Source organism: Giraffa tippelskirchi, chromosome 12 (assembly GCF_054371585.1).
Source record: "Giraffa tippelskirchi isolate mGirTip1 chromosome 12, T2T-mGirTip1v1.2.pri, whole genome shotgun sequence".
Lineage (NCBI taxonomy): Eukaryota > Metazoa > Chordata > Mammalia > Artiodactyla > Giraffidae > Giraffa > Giraffa tippelskirchi.
The window spans coordinates 89,359,315-89,378,150 of NC_137286.1; the positions used below are offsets into that span (position 1 = coordinate 89,359,315).

Below are 18,836 nucleotides of genomic sequence, written 5' to 3' on the forward strand. Positions count from 1 at the left end.
CTCAATCTGCCTTCTAACAGCACCCGAGTGATTTTCATACGCTTGGCTTGTGGCCACACTTTGAGAAAAACCACTTTCGAGATAAAGTGTAACTAGTTATTGTCCTCTGCATAAATCTAACATCTGTAATATGGACTGTTTGTGTATATAGTGTGCCTTTTTTAAAAAAAATAAGAGTCTACACCAGGAAAGAGAGTAAACGATGCAGTACTGTCTAAAACTGATAAATCAAAATGTAGCTGTATAAGCGTATTATTTAAACAAGGAGGTTAACCACCAGAAAAAAATTAAAAGTGATTCTAGGAGCTGCAGTAAGAGGGAAGGTGAAGCCTGAGAATGTTTTCCATTCTAAAACCTTTCCTACAATTTATGTTTGTTAGGCCATCTCTATGGTAAGTTGTCAGTTATTAAAACAAAAAAAAAAACCTCCTTCATTTTGTTTCTTCTAAGATCGGCAGTCTATGCCTTTGAGGAACCTACCGAAGTTGGGATTACTAGTTCAGATGTATGCACTGCATCGCGTTTGTTCATATTCCAGATTCTAAAGTATGTACAAAATGCAACTGGATTTACAGAAATATCTTACCTACGCTGACAGTACATTTAAAATTTTTTTAAAAATACAAGAATACAAACAAAAATAAGTTTATTTACAAAAAATACAATAATTACAGAGTATAAATTGAGATGACTTCTCCTCTTCCTGTGACAGAAAGTAACAGCCTTTACTTTCAAATGAGGGTTTCTGTTATATAATATAATGCACACTGAGTGATCTGCTGCTCCTGTTTATGCTTTTCTAAATAATTCCAGGAGACCTATTAGTGATATGTACATGGGTCTTTTCCCTCAAATCTTATTTCCAGTACTATGCACAAGTCCAACACAACTGCAACAGAACAGGGTAAGACAGCATTGAACTGAACAAGCTTTACCCCAACAGTAAAGTGTGATTTCTCTTTAAGTATTAACCTAGTGGTTTAGAACTGAAACCATAATTTTTGGCTTTAAAAAGAAAGTCCCCTGTGATTTTTAATGGGCAGAACAATTCTACTACAGCCAACATCACCTGGCTAGCTTTCCACATTTGCCATTTAAGAAACAGATTTCTATAGTATTCACTTCTGTATGCTTTTTGTCTTACGGTTTCTAATCGGAGTCACTGCTGCTGCTTGAGGAGTCCGTTGACATAACCTCTACATCGTCCTCATTTTCTTTGTTGTGCCCTGGAGGTTCCAACAGAAAGTCATGACTGTGGTTTGGTGGTAACATGTTCATCGCCATGTCATTTGACTGCCATGGATACTGTGGAGCAAGGACATCTGGAGAAAAAGACGCACACATGAGAACATTTCTACTAGTAATTCATTTACTTCTTATTCTTTCCTTCATGCAAATACTTCAAAAAAAATTTTTTTAAAGGTTAGAAATCAAAATATACACTTGGCCAAATTAATGATCAAACTTATCAAGAAAAAATGTGATGCTTTAGTAACTAGAATCTATGATTTATTTTTTTAAATCATACTTTCCTACAGTCACTATTCAAGACAGTCATGATTTCAAATCAAATGTCTCATCTATATATATATATATATATTTTATGCACATCTATTAACAATAGGTAATAGGTCATGTATAGTACTTTCTATACATTCTCTCTATATACACATTGTAAATAGCTAATGTGTACTATACTAAGTATTCCAGTTTAAGCTGCCTCTAAGCCTCCACTCGTCTCCCTGGACCCTATACACCGTTCTCTGCCAGCAGCTACAGTGTCCAGCTCTGCCCGTAGAGGGTGCTGCAGGGACTCCACAGGTGGCGGCGGTGGTTTAGTCACCAAGTTGTGTGTCCAACTCTTGCGACCCCATGGACTGTAGGCCACCAGGCTCCTCTGTCCATGGGATTCTCCAGGCAAGAAGACTGGAGTGGGTTGCCACCTCCTACTCCAGGGAGTCTTCCTGACCCAGGGAAAGAACCCACGTCTCCTGCATCGCAGGCAGACTCTACTGACTAAGCTACGAGGGAAGCCCGTAGGAAGAAATGGCTTCTTCCCCTCCTGGGGCCTGGTTGGTGTGCAGGATGTCAGTGGCATCCCAGTTGGATGGGATGGTGTAGTTTCAGCCTTCTGCCGGGACTGTACTGATGTATGATATGGTACGATCACAATGAGAAAAATGAGGAGATACTAAGGGAAACAAATGCACAGTGAACTCCCAGTTTGTCTTAGTTAACAATGTTCACAAAAGCATTTTTAGTAACGCAGGGACAGCCTGACGACAAAACGTTAAACATTAAGAAAGCATTATCTAGAGTACATTTTTAGCAATGTAAAAAATACAGGGTGGGGCTTCCCAGTGGCTAGGACTCTGCCTGCCAATACCAGTAACGAGGGTTCAATCCCCGGTCCAGGAACTGGGACTCCACATGCTGCAGGGCAACTACTGAGACTGCTCTGTGCTCCACAACGAGAGAAGCCACCTCAATGAGAGAAGCCACCTCAATGAGAAGTCGGCTTGTCGTAACTAAAGACAGCCCACGAACCACAACAAAGACCCAGTGGAGGTGAATAAATAAATTTAAAATAGGTATTTAAAAAAATACAGGGAAAATCATGAGATATGTAAAATATTAAGTGACTGCCCAAAGAGTCATTTTTTCCTTTCTTATGCCTTTTAGAAAACTTTTAAAAAGTTCTACCAGATAAAAACAAGTAGACTTCAATGTGAAACCTGAGGGGGGCTGAAGTTCAGAATGAGCTCTCATAAAAAGATACTCCAGTTAGTCAGTAAAAAGTCCATTAGAAGCTCTGTTATTCAGTTAATGTGGGTTTTTTTTAACAAGTATGTTCACTTGGTATCCTTTAAATTGAATACATCTTACTCTGTTTATAAAGTATGGTTCATTTAAAAAAAACTTAATGAGAGGCCTAATGCCTGAGGAAAACGGCACAATACCTCTTTATTCTAATTTCATGGGGCTTCCCTTGTGGCTCAGCTGGTAAAGAATCCACCTGCAATGCGGGAGATCTGGGTTCCATGCCTGGGTTGGGAAGATCCCCTCGAGAAGGGAAAGGCTACCCACTCCAGTATTCTGGCCTGGAGAATTCCATGGACTCTCTAGCCCGTGGGGTCGCAAAGAGTCGGACACGACTGAACGACTCTCACATCACATACATTCTAATTTCATAGCCTCCATCTCTAGACTGTTCTAACGGTCTTAGACGAGAGGAAGCCGAGAGCAAGATAAACTGGTAAAGTTAACTAACTCTAGCAACTAAAATAAGATGGGTCCAGACCCTCAAACTTGTTCAACAGCCAGATCCTTGTCCTCATCACCGTCTCTGAAAAGCCTTTACCTGGAGGTACGATTCTGATTGACACGTACCTGGCAGTCTGCCCGCTGCCAGTGCGTCCCCCGGGAGATGGCCGTTTACTCCGTTCGTGGAAGGATTGTTCATCTGACCCAGTAATCCACTCCTCATCTCCAAATCAGTTGGGTATGGTCTCCGTGGGTCCCCTAAAAAATAGAGCCTGCTTTTAATTCAATCACATATGGAAATATGTTTAAATACCTTCTTTGAAATATTGATTTTCCTTGGTTCACTTTGAAAAACTCAAGTCACATTTTAAATTTTGGAATATTAAAGTCATCTTATCAACTGCTATTAAGAACATGTTAAAATTTTAATTACATGTATTTTTATATCTTCTTTAGATCTTCACAGTAACACTATATGAAAACTGTCACTTCAGCAACCATTCCAAATGACAAAATTATAATCCTGATTCCTCTAAATTAAAACCTTTTCCTAATCAACCTCTTTAATCATGTCATTTAAAGACTAATTCCTGGGGACTTCCCTGGCAGTGCACTGAGACTGAGCTTTCACTGCAGGGGCCTCAGGTTTGATCCCTCGTCAGGGAAGTAAGATCCCACGTGCCACATGGTACGGCAAAAAAGACTAATTTCTATAACTTTCAGGTGGAGAATCAGAAGCCAGTGATGTTCATTTCCAAACATGAAAGCACACTTTTTAGCTTTGGGTTGATGAAAAGTTGGCCGGATTTGGACCAATACTGGGGTATTTTCTCACCAACTCTAAATTATTTACCCTCCAAAACTGCAGCTACCTTTAATGTTTCAAGGTATGGCAAAATACCACTGTCAGGAGTGACTAAAAATAACTACTTCCCATCCTCCCAAAAGGCTGCAGCTCTACCTGAGGTCTCTGGCTTATAAGTGTTTTATCTGTTGTCAACACATGTTGCAGTTTCTCTCTCTGCTGTTTCTTAGTTACTCCAGCTTTCTGCAGTCCTGTACACCTGCTGCCTGGTGTCCAGTGCTTCATCTTTATACCCTAAGAGTTGGGACTGTCTGTTTCTCAGGCTGGAGCCCTTTTGGAAATCCCTTGAAAAAGGTGGCTTCTGGCCAGCCAGGGTTTTCCAGGTATATAAATAATACAGCTTTAGAATCATCACATATTACCTTGTATTTTAAAATATATACATTCTATATTTAAATCTTTTTTCCTATTTTTGTGTATAGTCACCTAAGAATTTTCAAAACCACATATATCTAGTAAGAAGAGAATTATTTTTACCTGGGACCCAGGTCAGTGGGGCGCACACAGCGTTGCTTGCACTAATCCTATGTGCATACTTAATTATTTCTTCAGAGGAAATAGCACCTGAGAGAGTCAAGGGGAGAGTCTTAACATTTCCGTCTACTAACATACAAGTCTGTAAGTGCATACATCACAGTTACACTTCATACTTATATTCATGAGGTAAAAAAAGTGCACGTAAGTAGTAATATGTATAGCATGACCTGGTTTTATGTGTTATTATTGTCACACATGTATTACACATCTAAGAAAAATCTGGAAGAACACACACCAAACATTAACAGCAGTTAATCTAAAATAGGAAGAGAGGGAATTTAGATGTAAATCATACCTACAAATCATGAAAAGCAAGTAACTAAGGTTTTCATTACAATTCTGACTTTTAGTATCCAAACTAAAAGATCCAAAATGGAAGCCTTTTAAAGAGAGAAGCAGGACAGGACAAGAAGGCAGACTGAGCTTCTACCAGCACCACTAAGTGTGCCCACATCCCAAAGCCTTACTGAGTTCTGACCTCATGGTGCTCTAGTCCTACTCGAGCTGTCCACTGCGTGCTCTCTTTATCCTCCATCCCATCTCTCAAGGTCCACCTCAAATCACATTGCTTCCAGCCCATATTCTCTTCTCCCAACAATGTTAAAAACCCATTGTCTTTATTACACATCTAAGTAATAGCCATAACTTCATCTCATTTTGTAACCTGAAAAAGTACGTGACACCTCCCTAACAATACCCAGCACAGGGCTGTAACATAGCAGACACTTCACAGTGAAAATTCATTGGAAACTTTTTAACAGCATGACATGATTACCAATAATACTCTCATCAGTTTCTTAAAACCAAAACTTGAATCTTTCAGAAAGTCATTTAATGTTCCCACATTACTAACCTTTCCTTGCTTTTTCTATTGACTTGAGTTTTTCTTTTGCTTGGTAAACAGCTGTTGCCTAATTTAAACAACATTTTAAAAAGAAATACAGATTATTCAGAACTATACCAAGTCCAGTTTTTGCCCTAATTCACAAAATTATTTATCCCATAGAAACAATATACAAAACTTGGAAATCTCCACAATTTATTCGTAATATTCTGAAATACCACTTGGGTATCATTTACATCAGCTATAATCAACGAGAAAAAACTATATTTATGTATTTATGAGTTAGCCTCCATTCACAAATTAGTTGTTGGAAACAAAACATAAACTGGATTGCTCGCTACCATTTTTGCTTTATGTCTTCTATCATAAGAAGGTAGAAAACAGACCAGGTACACTCCCAAAACAATCCTTACATCTAGTTCAAGGATAAAATACCAAAACTATTTTTTTCTAGTTTACAAGATAAGTTTGTGGATTGACAGTGTCATTCATTTATACATTATCAATGCATAATAACTCTATTACAATGAACTCCTCCAGGTACCCACCCTGGGCAAAGACAAACTCAGGGTAAAATGAAGCTGACCCTAGCATGTGCATCCTCAGCCATAACACAGTGGGTAAAAGTAGGCAGTCAGAGAGATCTAGGTTTAAGTTCCATCTCTCTACTTTTACCCTCTTGGGCAAGATAGGTATTCATTTCAAGTCATGGTTTCATCTGTAAAAATAGAAAAATGGTACTGACGTCATAAGATTGTTAAGATTAAGCTCTTACACTCGTGCACCAGGGTCTGGTGCACTAGTGAAACTGTCAGCTGCCATTATCTAACTCGTAAGATTTATTCTTTTTATAGCCCTCATGTTCACTGTCTTTAGAGAAGAGCCTGCGAAGTCTGGTCCAAATGAGAATCAAACTCAGCTCTTCCTGCAATACCACCACGTAACAATTACGTTGGTCAGCATTGAGAGAAATAACTGAACAGATAAACTGTCTGTTTGAAATAGCAGCCAAGAACAAGAAAGGAAAAACTAAGAGTCCTTGACATATATCCAAATCCCACCTCATTTAAGATGGAAGATGACATAAATTAATGTAAATTTTAATTAGTTTACAAAATTGGTATATATTTTTACTGACTGCAAAAAATATTTCTAAAACTGAAGATTTAGACTATTAATAAATGAAACTTATATCAGGACAGGATAAAAGTAAAATGTCACATTTCTGTGGATTCAATCTTGTGAAATCTTTAAATAATGAAAATATGGTTCTAAAGAAATGCAGAGTATCTGAAAACAATAATTAAAAAGTGAGTGACATGGTCTTTCATCTAGTGAAAGTGACAAGTTTGGTTAGATTTTAGACCTGGAAATGCAAGTTTTCTGCCACTTCAAAATTCTGAAAATAGGTTTATTTTTTGTAAATAGAGTAAATAATATCCCTTTTTACATTAAGAACCAGCCTCTATCAGCTTACCAGTATCTGTTCTGCTTCCTTTAGCTGTTTTTGTAGTTGCTGAATATCACTGTCTCTCTTTTCTACTTCTTTTTCTAAAACTTGCATTTCATGATGGATTTTTCCCTGATTAAGTGCCAATTTCATTAGTTCCTGAAATTCCCCATCTCTGTGAATTAACAACTCCAGGACCTGTGAGATAATAGTTGGTTAAAACAGACAACAGAATACTGAAGAACTACATTTCCAATGCAACCAAGAAGCCACATGTGAACTGGCTTGTCCTCAAAATTTTAACACCTTCAAAGTATTATTTAATAAAAATTGCCTATCTATGATTATTTTAGAAAAGAGATTAATCATCTCTTTTTCTAATTATATGCTATTCTTTCATACAAAATAAATCTTTGAGAACTAGCAATATGCCAAAATGAGCAAGCTTATTCATTTCTCAGGGAAGGCAAAATTTATTTGAGATAATTTTAGTTGACAGCCCTGGCAACCCACTCCAGTATTCTTGCCTGGAAAATCCCATGGACAGAGGAGCCTGGCAGGTTGTCCATGGGGTTGCAAGAGTCAGACACGACTGAGCAACTAAGCATGTATGTATGTTAGTTGACACCAGGAACTGAACAGACATTTCTCCAAAGATACAGAAATGAACAAAACCAGAAGAAAAGGCACCCAATATCACTGATCATCAGGGAAACGGAAATCAAAACCACAACTGGATATTACCTTGCACCAGCTAGGTGCTATCATCAGAAAGACAAAAGATAACAAGTGTTGGCAAGAATGTGGAGAAAGAGGAACCCTTAGTACCCTGTTGGCAGGAATCTAAATTAGTGCAACTACTGTGGAAAACATTCCACTAAGTGTGGAGGATACTTAAAAAGTTAAAAAAAAAAACAAACCCACCATATGATCCAGCAATTCTATTTCTGAGTATTTATCCAAAAGAAATGAAATCACTACTTGCAAAAAGATATCTGCACTCGTATGTTCACTGCAGCATTATTCACAATAGCCAATACCTGTAAGTAATCTAAGTGTCCATGAATGGATGAAGGAGAAAGAAAATGTGACACGGATCTTTACACATGCACATACACACAAAGGAGTCTCATTCCTCCACAAACAGGACACCTCGGCGTCTGGGAGAGCACGGGTGGGCCCTACAGCACGTCACAGTAAAGGAAGCGAGGTCAGACGGAGGGACACTGCGTGATCTCAGGGACCCGAGGACCCGAGGGACGTGAGAAAAGCCAAACACAGGGGAAAAGAGCTCAGGCTGCTAGCGGCCAGCGGCCAGAGGGAAGGGGTGAAATGGGTGCAGGTCAAAAGGTGCAGACTTCAGCTCTCAGACAGGTACACTCTGGAAATGTAACATACAGCACAGCGACTATAATTAAGAATACAGTGCTGTCAATCTGAAAGTTGCAAGGAATACATCTCAGCAACATAATGTTCTTAAAAGATGTGCAGAATGCAACAGACATTTTTCCAAACACATACAAATTGCCAACAGGTACATGAAAAGGTGCCACCTCCACCTTCCTTGCAATTTTCTTAAAAGTTCTTATCATAAAAAAGACTTCCCTGGCAATCCAGTGGTTAAGACTCTGTACTTTCACTGCAGAAGGTGAAAGCTGGATCCCTGGTCAGGGAACTAAGATCTCGCATGTTAACTAAACTCTTAATGGTAATCATTTTGCAATTTGCACATATATCAAATCATCATGATATATATATTAAACTAATCCAGTTTAATGTATTAAATTATATTTTGTATTAAATATGTTCTTTATTAACATATTAAATATATAATTAAATATAAATATTAAATAATGTATTAAATATAACATAGTTATATGTCAACTATATCTCAATTATACCTCACCTAAATGATGCAAAAAATATCAATTTAAAAACTGCAATTAATAATTTAATAGTCTGATCTTCCTGTTCTCACACAAAGTAAACATAAATAGGAAACTGAAGAAATGATGGAGGTTTTTTGTTTTTAATTCAAAAAGAAACCACTTACCTGATTCTCCTCTCCAGACTGTAGCAACTTTTGGTTTCTTGAAATTGCCAGCATTTCTATAAGTTCTCTATAAAACAAAAACAAAGTATGCAAAGTAAACACAATAGAGGCTCTCTTATCTGACCTCTACCCGACTGATCTGCTGGACTGATGGTCCTCACAGTAAGCTGACTCAGAGCTACTGCCCCACAGGCCCTTTCACTGGACTTCAGCTCTCACCAGCACAGTGCATTCTCACCAAGACTCAGTTGTGTTCATTACCAGCCCCATTTATTCAAGTTTTACTATTGCTATAATTATATAAGTCAATATGGAGTATACAAACACAAATGAAGTATGACTGTGAAGAGGAAGAACTGTTTCTATAAAAACCTAAGCTCAGAAATACTCAACAGAGGTGTTACAAAGGAAAACTGTATCAAACCAAGAGAAGTCAAGTCATAACAACTCAGCAAGAGCCTGCCCTAAGACTGCCTGAAGAGTGGCCAAGGGCTCACTTCAAAGAAAGTGAAGGAGAAAACGCAGATGATGAATTATGGGTGGTTTATGCAAGAAAAACTCCTACTCCACCAGGGGTCTACAAATCCAGCCCACCTGTGGTTTAGGTAAGTAACTATTTTAGGAAGACAGCCACGCCTCTTCATTTATATATTGCCAAAAGCTGCTTTCCCATGACAAAGGCAGAACAGAGTAGTTGTGATGGAGAACTTCTGGCCTGCACATTTTTTAATTAACCAAACAAGTATCAACTAAGCGGGATTCTTACACATAATAAATCATACATTTCTAGAATGCTTCTCTGTTAAATATGTTAACTTTCCTATATGAAAAACAGTAGAATGATTGGGAGGAAATGTGCAGCAGACATTTTCTATACATTAATTTCAAAATCGCTGATAGATGGGACAATTCAGAAATTATCCAGGAAAAGACAGCTTCACAATTAGCACCTGACACTACTGGTCAGTCCAGGTTTGCACCTTTTTATCTTCATCTGGCTGGCTGCCAGTTTATCTTCATCTTCCATTTTACCTTCATATTCCCACCATCCACCTTCCTCTCACTAGCCTCAGGCTATTTTAGTGGACGGTACCAACTGGACTCAGCATTCCCCACTACCTCCCTCCCATACACCATTACATATGAATTAATTAAAGCTAATTAATGAAAATGGATAAAGGGGTGAAAAGTCTTCATACACTCAAATATTTCTTGAGTGCCTATTATAGGTCAGGCACTTTCTAGATGATTGAGTTATAAAAGTGAATTAAATTCTAATACAGAAGTCAAGAAAATATATAAGTAAAACCAGAGTTGACAAGGATTAGGAAGAAAATTAAGCAGCGTGTTATACCAGAAAGTGTCAGTGAGGTAGTCTGGCTACTTACACGGTGTGGTCAGGGGAGGTCTCCCTACAGGGTTATCTTTGGAGTAAAGAATGAACTGAACAGGAGAAGCCAGCCAGCAGACGTGGGAGGAAAGAATGCTTGGTCAGACACAGCCAGTTCATCAGCCCAAAGACGGGCTCAAGGAACCGAGCACAGTGGGCACCGGGAGCAGGACACAAAGCAAGGACGGGAGGGAGGGAGGGGGGAGGGGGAGGGCTGCACTGTGTGGGGCAGGAGTCTCCAACCCCGTGAAGAATTTCCTGAGACCACCACAAAATGGAAAATAAAATGCACAACACATGTAATGCGCTCGAGTTATCCCAGAACCATACCCCTCTCCTTCCCCACCCTGTCCCTGGAAAAACTGTCTTCCATGAAACTGGCCCCTGCCTAAAAGGTTGGGGCCTGCTGGTGCAGGGCCCTGGGGGTCAGGTTAAACGATTAGTATTTCACTCTAAGTGTAAAGAGAAGCTACTAAATTGTTTTAAACAGGAAAAGGACAGGACCTGACTTATGTTTTTAAACAACTGCTGAGCTATCTGGAGACAAAGCTGTAAGAGAGCTACAGTGAGAATCAGGTCAGCTGGTCTTTGCAGTATCTCAGGCAAAAGGAGGACACTGGCTTTGACTAGGTCCTAGGCACGAGGATTTAGTAATGGAAATGCAGAAACGTGGACAGATTTAGGGTATACTTTGGAGGCAGAGCTGGCAGGACTTGCTAATATAACCAACTATTTTAGCCCATTTCTGTACCCATTCGATTAATGAGATGAAGAGAGTTGAGAACTCCTGGCCTAAATACAAGCTGGTCTCTGGGGACGGGGGTGGGGGTGGCCGCAGGGAGTATGGTGGGAGATGTAGAGAAAGGAAGTACACCTGGCTGACCAAGAACTCAGGCATGGACATCAGGGCATGGATTCAAGTGCTGTACGCCTTTCTTCTTGTATAACTTGGAAAAGATGCTGTGATTTTCTGTACTGTGATGCATGCACCCCAGTGTTCACTGCAGCACTACTTACAACAGCCAAGGACATGGAAGCAACCTAACTGTCCACTGACAGAGGCCTGGACCAAAATGTGATACACATATACAACTGAATATTACTCAGCCATAAAACAGAATGAAACAATGCCATCTATAGCAACAAGGATGGAACAAGACATTATCATACTAAGTTGGACACAAAAAGACAAGTATATGATATCACTTATATGTGGAATCTAAAAAAAATGAAACAAATGAACTCATTTACAAAACAGAAACAGACTGAAGACTTAGAAAACAAATTTAGGGTTACCAAAGGGAGAAAATGGGAAGGAGGAGGGATAAATCAGGAGGTTGGGATTAGTATATATACTACTCCATATAAAACAAATCATCAACAAGGATCTACTGTATAGAATAGGGAACTCTACTCAATACTCTGTAATAATCTATATGGGAAAAGAATCTGAAAAAGAATAGATATGTAATAGGTAAAAAAAACCTTGGTATTCTTCTAAAAGTTAAATCACTAAAGACATGTTGCCTGTAAGCTTAAATTATACAAATGTCCCATCTCTGGGAACCCTGCCTCCCAGGTGATGAGCATTAAGCTAAAATAACTTGTTTAGCTCACAGGAAACATACTGACCAGGCCCACCCCTGAAGGACTGCTGCTGCTGCTGCTGCTAAGTCGCTTCAGTCGTGTCCCACTCTGTGCGACCCCATAAACGGCAGCCCACCAGGCTCCCCCGTCCCTGGGATTCTCCAGGCAAGAATACTGGAGTGGGTTGCCATTTCCTTCTCCAATGCAAGAAAGTGAAAAGTGAAAGTAAAGTCGCTCGGTCGTGTCCGACTCTTCGAGACCCCATGGACTGCAGCCTACCAGGCTCCTCCGTCCATGGGATTTTCCAGGCAAGAGTACTGGAGTGGGGTGCCATTGCCTTCTCCGTGAAGGACTGCAGGGAGGAAAAATTTAACAATTACCCTCCGGAAGCTGAAGGAAACATTTGATTTGCCTCCTCTTTTAGTATAAAAGAAGCCTGAATTTTAACTCGGACAGGTGGCTCTTTAGGGCACAACTCTACCATCTTCTCGGTTTGCTGGCTTTCTGAATAAAGTCGCTATTCCCCTGCCCCAACAATTCATCTCTCTATTGGCCTGTCATGAGGCAAACGGTAGGCGCTAGGACTGGATAACCGATACATACACACACACACACACACACACACACAACTGAATCACTCTGCTGTACACTGTGTGTGTGTTTGTTGCTTAGTCGTGTCCAACTCTTTGCAACCCCATAGGCTGTAGCCCACGAGGCCCCTCTGTCCATGGGATTCTCCAGGCAAGAACACTGGAGTGGGTTGCCATTTCCTTCTCCAAAAAGAACTACAGAAAGAAAGAAAGGGAAGTCGCTCAATTGTGTCCGACTCTTTGCGACCCCATGGACTGTGGCCTCCGAGGCTCCTCCATCCATGGAATTTTCCAGGCAAGAGTACTGGAGCGGGTTGCCAGTGCCTTCTCCACCGTACACCTGAAACTAACACAATATCTGGCTTCACAGGGGACAGGCCTCGGGGAGGCTCCGCGCCACAGTCGCCGTTGACACGGACGTTCCTCTGGGTCAGTGGGCCCTCCTCACCGACACCAGGCTCCTCGTCGCCGTCGGCATCTGGTCTCACCCCTGGGGACCGTCTCCCAGCGCGCAGCACCCACGGAAGTTCCTTATACGTCAGTCCAGTGTCGCTGGACGAAGGGACCCACACCCGTCGACCCCTAACGTCCGCTAAGAGTCCCGCATTCTGGGGTTCCAGGGTCACTGTCAGTATTAAGATGGACGTGGGTCTGAGCAAGCTCCGGGGGAAGGTGAAGGACGGGGAAGCCCGGCCTGCCGCAGTCCATGGTGTCGCAGAGTCGGACACGACTGAACAAAAACTCAACCACAGAGAGGAGAAGATGCCGACCGAGTCCCTGAGGGTTGCAGACCCACTCCCACGGCGCTCGGGCACTGTCCTCCGGGGCGCGGCCCTCCCCTTCGAGCCCCGGGGAACCAGCCCAAGGCAGGCCGGTGGTCCCGACTCAGTCCTCCCGGCCCAGCCCCAGCAAGGCCCTCGGGCCGACGGCCTCACCTCGACAAGACCTCCAGATCTTCCAGCGCTGACAGCAGCCGCTCTCGCGTGCTGTTACCGCCGGCCGCTCCTAAGCCGCCACCCGGCCGCTCCTTCTCCTTCTCGCCGCTCGCCGCCGCCGCCATGGTGCCCTCGGGCCGGCGTGCCCGCAGCTGCGCACTGGCGGCGAGAGGCTGGCTCGGCCGGCGGAAGGAAGGATCGCCGAGGCGGGGAGGAGCGGCGGGCCAGAGCGTCCCTGTGCGCCTGGCGGTACGCTGAGGGCGCCAGCGCCCCCTGCTGGTCAGTGAGGGCCTCTCCTTCCACCCCCTGATTCAGTTCATTTCAGTTCAGTCGCTCAGTCATGTCCGACTCTCTGCGACCCCATGAATCGCAGCATGCCAGACCTCCCTGTCCATCACCAACTCCCGGAGCTTGCTCAAACTCGTGTCCACTGAGTCGGTGATGCCATCCAACCATCTCATCCTATGTCGTCCCCTTCTCCTCCCGCCTTCAATCTTTCCCAGCATCAGGGTCTTTTCCAATGAGTCAGTTCTTCGCGTCAGGTGGCCAAAGTATTGGGGTTTCAGCTTCAGTTCCAACCCCCGGAGGCAGAGCCAAACCGAGGACGGCGGGCCAGCGCGGCAAGAGTCTCCTAGCCTGTGCTTAGTTGCTCAGCCCTGTCCAACTCAGAGTCTCCTAAGCCTTAAGTCATTCAAGCAGGAATGGGAAGCTTCTGCTCAGCGGATCTCAGCATTCGAGGGACTTACTTAATGGCCTGCCTCTGTGTCAGTTTCTTCGTGAAATGGGCGGGGAGGCTCCTCTTAGTAACCTCTCTCTAGTCTGCATTCCCATAACGCTATTCCCACTCTCCTGTTTGGGCTCTCAGGAAGGCTGTAAGAAGTTTCGGGCAGGAACCGAAAACTATCATATTTTCTTCCTTTTTTTTTTGGTGGTAAAATGCACTTCGCATAAAATGTACCATTTAACCGTGTTTAAGCGTACAGTTCAGTGACATTAAATACGTTCATATTGTGCTACCATCACCACCATCCTTCTCTCAGTTCAGTTCAGTCGCTCAGTCCTGTCCGACTCCTTGCGACCCCATGGACCTTTGTTGGCAAAGTAATGTCTCTGCTTTTTAATATGCTGTCTAGCTTTGTCATAGCTTTTCTTCCAAGGAGTAAGCGTCTTTTAACATCATGGTTGCAGTCACCATCTGCAGTGACTTTGGAGCCCAAGAAATAAGTCTCTCACTGTTTCCATTTTTTCCCTATCTATTTGCCATGAAGTGATGGGATCAGATGCCATGATCTTAGTTTTCTGAATGTTGAGTTTTATGCTAGCTTTTTCACCCTCCTTTTTCACTTTCATTAAGAGGCTCTTTAGTTCCTCTTCGCTTTCTGCCATAAGGGTGGTGTCATCTGCATATCTGAGGTTATTGATATTTCTCCCAGCAATCTCGATTCCAGCTTATGCTTCATCCAACCCGGCAGTGTTCATGATATACTCTGCATATAAGTTAAATAAGCAGGGTAACAATATACAGCCTTGACATACTCCTTTCCCGATTTGGAACCAGTCTGTTGTTCCATGTCCAGTTCTAACTGTTGCTTCCTGACCTGCATACAGATTTCTCAAGAGGCAGATCAGATGGTCTGGTATTCCCATCTCTCAGAATTTTCCACAGTTTGTGGTGGTCCACACAGTCAAAGGCTTTGGCATAGTCAATAAGGCAGAAGTATATGTTTTTCTGGAACTCTCTTGCTTTTTCTCTGATCCAACAGATGTTGGCAATTTGATCTCTGGTTCCTCTGCCTTTTCTAAATCCAGCTTGAACATCTGGAATTTCATGGTTCACATACTGTTGAAGCCTGGCTTGGAGAATTTTGAGCATTACTTTGCTAGTGTGTGAGATGAGTATGCAGTAGTTTGAACATGTGGGGGCATTGCCTTTCTTTGGGATTGGAATGAAACCTGACCTTTTCCAGTCCTATGGCCACTGCTGAGTTTTCCAAATTTGCAAGCATATTGAGTGCAGCACTTTCACAGCATCATCTTTTGGGATTTGAAATAGCTCAACTGGAATTCCATCACCTCCACCTCCATTAGCTTTGTTCGTAGTGATGCTTCCTAAGGCCCACTTGACTTTGCATTCCAGGATGTCTGGCTCTAGGTGAGTGATCACACCATAATGGTTATCTGGGTCATTAAGATTTTTTTTGTATAGTTCTTCTGTGTTTTCTTGTCACCTCTTCTTAATATCTTCTGCTTCTGTTAGGTCCATACCATTTCTGTCCTTTAATGAGCCCATCTTTGCATGAAATGTTCCCTTGGGATCTCTAATTTTCTTGAAGAGATCTCTAGTGTTTCCCATTCTATTGTTTTCCTCTATTTCTTTGCATTGATCTCTGAGGAGGGCTTTCTTATCTCTCCTTGCTGTTCTTTGGAAATCTGCATTCAAATGAGTATATCTGCATTCAAATGAGTATATCTTTCTGTTTCTCCTTTGCCTTTAGCTTCTCTTCTTTTCTCAGCTATTTGTAAGCTATTTGTAATCCTTCTCTAGAGCGCTTTGTATCTTGCAAAACTGAAACTCCATATCTATTAAATAACAGTTTCCTATTCCTCCCTCCCTTCTTCTTTATCCATTCATCTGTCAGAGACACTTGGGTTGCTTCCACAATTATATAGTCCATCTTTATAATCATATATCTCCCACCAAAATGTTTTGCTCATTGTTCAAGATGACCAGTAAACCGAATCAATGAATATGGTATGTAAGTGGTGTGTGTGTTGTTAGCTGGTCAGTCGTGTCAGACTCTTTGCAACTCCATGGTTTGTAGACTGCCAGGCTTCTCTGTCATGGGATTCTTCAGGCAATAATACTGGAGTGGGTAGCCATTCCCTTTTCCAGAGGATCTTCGTGACCCAGGGATCAAACCTGCATCTCATGTATTGCAGACAGATTCTTTACCTTCTGAGCAACCATGTGCTGCTGCTGCTGCTGCTAAGTCGCTTCAGTCGTGGCCGACTCTGTGCGACCCCATAGATGGCAGCCCTCCAGGCTCCCCCGTCCCTGAGATTCTCCAGGCAAGAGCAACCATGTAATTGGTAGTTATTGAAAATAGCTCATTTGGGCTTTTCTTTTTTTGTCTGCTCTGAGACGCATGTGCAATCTTAATTCCCTGAATGGGGATTGAACACACACCCCCTGCGCTGGAAGTGTGAAGTCTTAACCACTGGACCACAAGGGACGCCCCTGAAAACAGTTTAAACAATTGAGGTAGTTTAAATAATTGTAAAGTTCAATAATTTAAATAACAGTTCCAAATCAACCAAAAATGTGAGTTAACCCACTTTTCAGCAGGGAACACAGTGTAGTAGAAGACCTTCCTTACTAGGAAAACCCAAGGTTAAACAGTCCTGAGTGTGGGAGCTCTGCATCTGACCCAAGCTGCTGTCACAGAGAGTGAGATGCAAAGCTGTCCCTTACAGACAACAGCTGTAGTGAGCCAGGAGTAAGCCAGGAGTGCCTGTGGCCCTGTCCTCTGGTCTGTCCTTTTGGAGATGCCAAACCTGATTCCTGCTGGAGGATTTCCTCAGGACTCATGCTAAATAAATGCATTCATTGCAACTGCTGAATAATAATAATAATAATCCAGAATGCCATTTTATTATCTTACAGTGAGCACAATTATATGCATAGACAAACCCATACCGAAAGCCACAAATTATCACCAGAATGTTGACTGGTAAACCTGGAGCAGAACAAATGAAGATAAATACAGATTTAATTGATGCAATCATCAGGATTTACACCACCATGGTGCAGGGATATCTGTGTTAAAGAGATTGGCATGTTTGTGTTCATAGGTCAGAGTTGTCTTCTTCCCTACACAGGACAAAGGACTCATGGACACCTTTTGTTTTCCTACGACCCCCTACTTCTGCTCTGGGGCTCACCTCTTCATTTAATCCAGTCAATTCTCAGGCAATGGACTTAATTAGATTTAGGCTTTTTTAATTACAATTGCATTCTAAGCATGCCTCCTAGTAGTTCTAGTCAATAATTTCTTATATTAAGTTTCCAAAGGGCTAAACTCCTTCAATTTATGTGGATTTTGTTTGTCTTGGGCCAAAATTCTGGTAGGGGGATGAGGTAGATCATATTAGTGTAGCTTCCACATAAAAATCCTGGGAGGATTCTTAATTAGAAATGGCCAGTTATAAATCCTCCTTTACAGATAACCAGGGTCAATATGTGGACTGTGTGTGTGTTGTGAGGGCTTCTCTGGTGGTTCAGTGGTAAAGAACCCGCCTGCAGTGTAGTAGCTGCAGGAGACATGGGTTCGATCCCTGAGTTGGGAAGATCCTCTGGAGGAGGGCATGGCAACCCAATCCAGTATTCTTGTCCGGAGAATCCCATGGAGCTGGTGGGCTACAGTCCATAGTGTCATACAGAGTCGGACTCGACTAAAGTGACTTAGCATGCACTCATGCACTTGTGTGTTGTAAACTCCATGCCTCCTCAGATTTGCCCAAATTCACATGTACACTGAATATTCTCTATAGAATAATAAGCAATGGTACTTCCTACTGATACACTCTTTTGCAAATTGTAAAGATCTAAGTATGGTAAACAAAATATGAGCTATTTTATAATATATTATACAGTTGGCCATTGAGCAACATGGTGGGTAGAGGTGCCAACTGGAATACTGCTACCTTTGCCTCGAAAACAAATAAACTGATAAGTGATTCACCCAAGGCAGAACTGAACAGAATCGGGACTCAAATTCTAGTTATTTTTATTCCATATGTTGTGACCTATAATCAAACACAAGCTTTTCCCCACATTTATTTACCTTAAAGATCTGTAAAATGAAAATGCAGTTTCTATATTTATTGAAAAAATTCCACATGTAAGGGGACCCCAGCAGTTCAAATCTGTGTTGTTTAAGGGTCAGTTGTAACTAAATATGAATACTTGATATATTTATATTGTTCTTATGATAACTGAATTCATGGTAACTTTGAGTGTAAAGTATTTTCTCAATCCATTGATTCCAAAAGGATAAATACTACAGTGCTGTATTTAAAATGGATAGCCAACAAAGTCCTTCTCTATAGCACAGGGAACTCTCCTCAATATTACATGGCAGCCTGGATGGGAGGGGAGCTTGGGGGAGAATGGACACATGTATTTGTATGACAGAGTCCCTTTGCCTTTAAAGGTAGGGCCTTTAAAGCGGTAATCAAGTTAAAATGAAACTGTTAGGGTGAGCTCTAATCCCATCTGACTGATATTCTTATAAGGAGAGGACATGAGGCTACACTGAGAG

The 18,836-nt window shown here is 41.9% G+C and overlaps 1 protein-coding gene across 1 annotated transcript; it reads right to left on the reverse strand.

The window, feature by feature from the left end:
• Window positions 1-629: 629 nt before the first annotated feature.
• Window positions 630-13,659, reverse strand: MED4 (mediator complex subunit 4). Its single transcript, XM_081547443.1, has 7 exons — window positions 13,516-13,659; window positions 9,014-9,080; window positions 6,988-7,158; window positions 5,520-5,577; window positions 4,607-4,693; window positions 3,391-3,522; window positions 630-1,322 (listed from the first exon to the last, which is right to left on the reverse strand). Exons 1-7 carry the CDS (start codon window positions 13,638-13,640, stop codon window positions 1,150-1,152), a joined length of 813 nt encoding a protein of 270 aa, XP_081403569.1. The 5' UTR covers window positions 13,641-13,659; the 3' UTR covers window positions 630-1,149.
• Between the last annotated feature and the right edge of the window lie 5,177 nt (window positions 13,660-18,836).